Source organism: Propithecus coquereli, unplaced genomic scaffold (assembly GCF_000956105.1).
Source record: "Propithecus coquereli isolate 6110/MARCELLA unplaced genomic scaffold, Pcoq_1.0 Scaffold165, whole genome shotgun sequence".
Classification (NCBI taxonomy): Eukaryota; Metazoa; Chordata; class Mammalia; order Primates; family Indriidae; genus Propithecus; species Propithecus coquereli.
Genome location: NW_012141080.1, coordinates 1,343,699 through 1,344,711, shown reverse-complemented (window position 1 = coordinate 1,344,711; position 1,013 = coordinate 1,343,699). Strand labels below are relative to the sequence as shown.

General features: G+C 45.1%; 1 protein-coding gene across 1 annotated transcript in view; it reads left to right on the top strand.

Moving 5' to 3' along the window:
* The window catches only part of MLKL (mixed lineage kinase domain-like), a 34,373-nt gene that overhangs the window by 16,115 nt on the left and 17,245 nt on the right, over window positions 1-1,013 (top strand). The window contains exons 8-9 of the mRNA XM_012641514.1: window positions 169-241; window positions 500-640. Coding sequence (XP_012496968.1) covers window positions 169-241; window positions 500-640 — 214 coding nt within the window. The remainder of the gene's footprint in view (window positions 1-168; window positions 242-499; window positions 641-1,013) is intronic.

Below are 1,013 nucleotides of genomic sequence, written 5' to 3'. Positions count from 1 at the left end.
CCTCGTGGGATACAGCCGCTACTGCCTTTCAGAGATGCCCTTCCGAGTGTAACAGCATTCAAAATGCAAACCAGCACGTTCACATATTCTTTCAGGGCAAAGCTCTGTAAAACTCTTAAGACAAATCCTGTCCCAAAACACGTTTGATATTAATTCATGGAGTGAAACTCAGTTTCTTGGTTTTCTTTTAGCTTTGGAATCGTCCTCTGGGAGATCGCCACTGGCAAGATCCCGTTTGAAGGTGAAGAATGTGAAGGCTGGCTCTGCTGGTGCTGGGTTTGGGTCCCCTTTCAGTAAACTAGAAATTCCCCATCAGTGCTGTCCTAGGCATTTAGTTCTCCAATATGGGAACTGCTGGGCTGGTCAGTGGAATCATTAGAAGCTCTTGTAGTTTCTATACTCAAAGTCCCTGCTTTTGATGCCAGCCGTCAGCATCCAGAGAGATGTGCAAGATCCAGAGCAATTTTTTAAGGCAATCATCCTGTCATTTCCATGCTAGGCTGTGATTCTAAGATGATCCGCCAGTTGGTGGTTGGGAAGCGGCAGCTGGAGCCACTGGGTGAAGATTGCCTTGAAGAGCTGCAGAAGATCATCGATGAGTGCCTGGCCTATGAGCCCTCCGTGCGGCCCTCTGTGGATGGTAGGGTTCCTTCTGGTGTAAACAGCATGTGCCACACACTTATTTCACATTAGTGAAATATTTCCTTTTCACAAGATCCAAGGCAGTAGTTTACACCAAACATGATTTTACCCTTCAGGAGACATTTGGCAATGTCCGAAGACATTTTTGGTTGTCACAAATATGAGAAGGTAGAATGAAGCATGCTACTGGCATTTAGTGGATAAAGGACAGGGATGGTACTCAGCATCCTGATGGTATGATGCATAGGACAGCCCTTCACAACAAAGAATTATCCAGCCCAAATGTTGATAATGCAGAAACTCTGCCCTAATGGCATTGTTTAATCTATAGTGCTTTGGAAAGGTAGATTATGTTTCTCTAGCCTATTTCC